The sequence below is a fragment of the Sardina pilchardus genome, chromosome 7, assembly GCF_963854185.1.
Source record: "Sardina pilchardus chromosome 7, fSarPil1.1, whole genome shotgun sequence".
NCBI classification, from domain to species: domain Eukaryota; kingdom Metazoa; phylum Chordata; class Actinopteri; order Clupeiformes; family Clupeidae; genus Sardina; species Sardina pilchardus.
Genome location: NC_085000.1, coordinates 33,039,837 through 33,040,733, shown reverse-complemented (window position 1 = coordinate 33,040,733; position 897 = coordinate 33,039,837). Strand labels below are relative to the sequence as shown.

At 49.8% G+C, this 897-nt stretch overlaps 1 protein-coding gene across 1 annotated transcript in view; it reads right to left on the bottom strand.

The window, feature by feature from the left end:
- Nucleotides 1-441: 441 nt before the first annotated feature.
- LOC134088008 (histone H2A, sperm-like) overlaps nt 442-897 on the bottom strand; it is an 887-nt gene continuing 431 nt past the window's right edge. Inside the window, exon 2 of the mRNA XM_062541897.1 lies at nt 442-897. This exon is cut by the window's right edge and continues 27 nt beyond it. Coding sequence (XP_062397881.1) covers nt 512-897 — 386 coding nt within the window. The 3' untranslated portion in view covers nt 442-511.

Genomic DNA, 897 nt, shown 5'->3' with positions numbered 1-897 from the left:
TTCCTTTCAGTCATATATTATGCATCATATCTTAGAGATGTTGTCTAGTCTAGATACACGGTTCAATAGGTGGACCAATCATGAGGGCCAACATTGAGGCAACTCCCAAAACAGGAACGTTTCTACTGGTAGGCGGTCATTTTTCCATCTTTTATCCTTCTTGACTGATTTTTCACTAGCATTTGGATAGCATGGATAGCCTTGCATTCAGTGTAGTAGCATAAGCCAGTACCTGTGGACCACAGAGGTTGCACAGGCAGTCCAACTCCTGCAGAATGGCACACCAATACGTACCATTGCCAGAAAAATTGCTGTGTCTTGTCAATGCAATCTCAGGAGCATGGATATAGACACACACACACCACTCTGGAGCAGTTGGACTGCCTGTGCAACCTCTGAAGGCACCAGAGCCCCATTCAAAACTAAAGACAAACACAAAAGTATGGAAAAGTTATTTTTATTATTAAAGACAAAATAATTCTAAAACATTTAAAAATAAAGCTACAAACGGCTAAAACTCTTGGGAGTTCACATCTTTGCTTGTGTCGGCCCTCATGGTCTTCTTGGGCAGCAGCTGAGCGTGGATGTTGGGAAGAACACCGCCCTCCGAGATGGTCACTCCTCCGAGAAGGGTGTTGAGCTCCTCGTCGTTCCTCACGGCGAGCTGGATGTGCCGGGGTCCGATCCTCTTCTTCTTGTTGTCCTTGCTGGCGTTCCCGGCCAGCTCCAGGATCTCGGCGCACAGGTACTCGATCACGGCAGCCAGGTAGACGGAGGCGCCGCTTCCGATGCGCTGAGCGAAGTTGCCTTTGCGCAGCAGGCGCGCAATACGAGCCACGGGGAACTGCAGACCAGCGCGCGTAGAGCGCGTCGTGCTGGACTTGGACGCAACGGGAG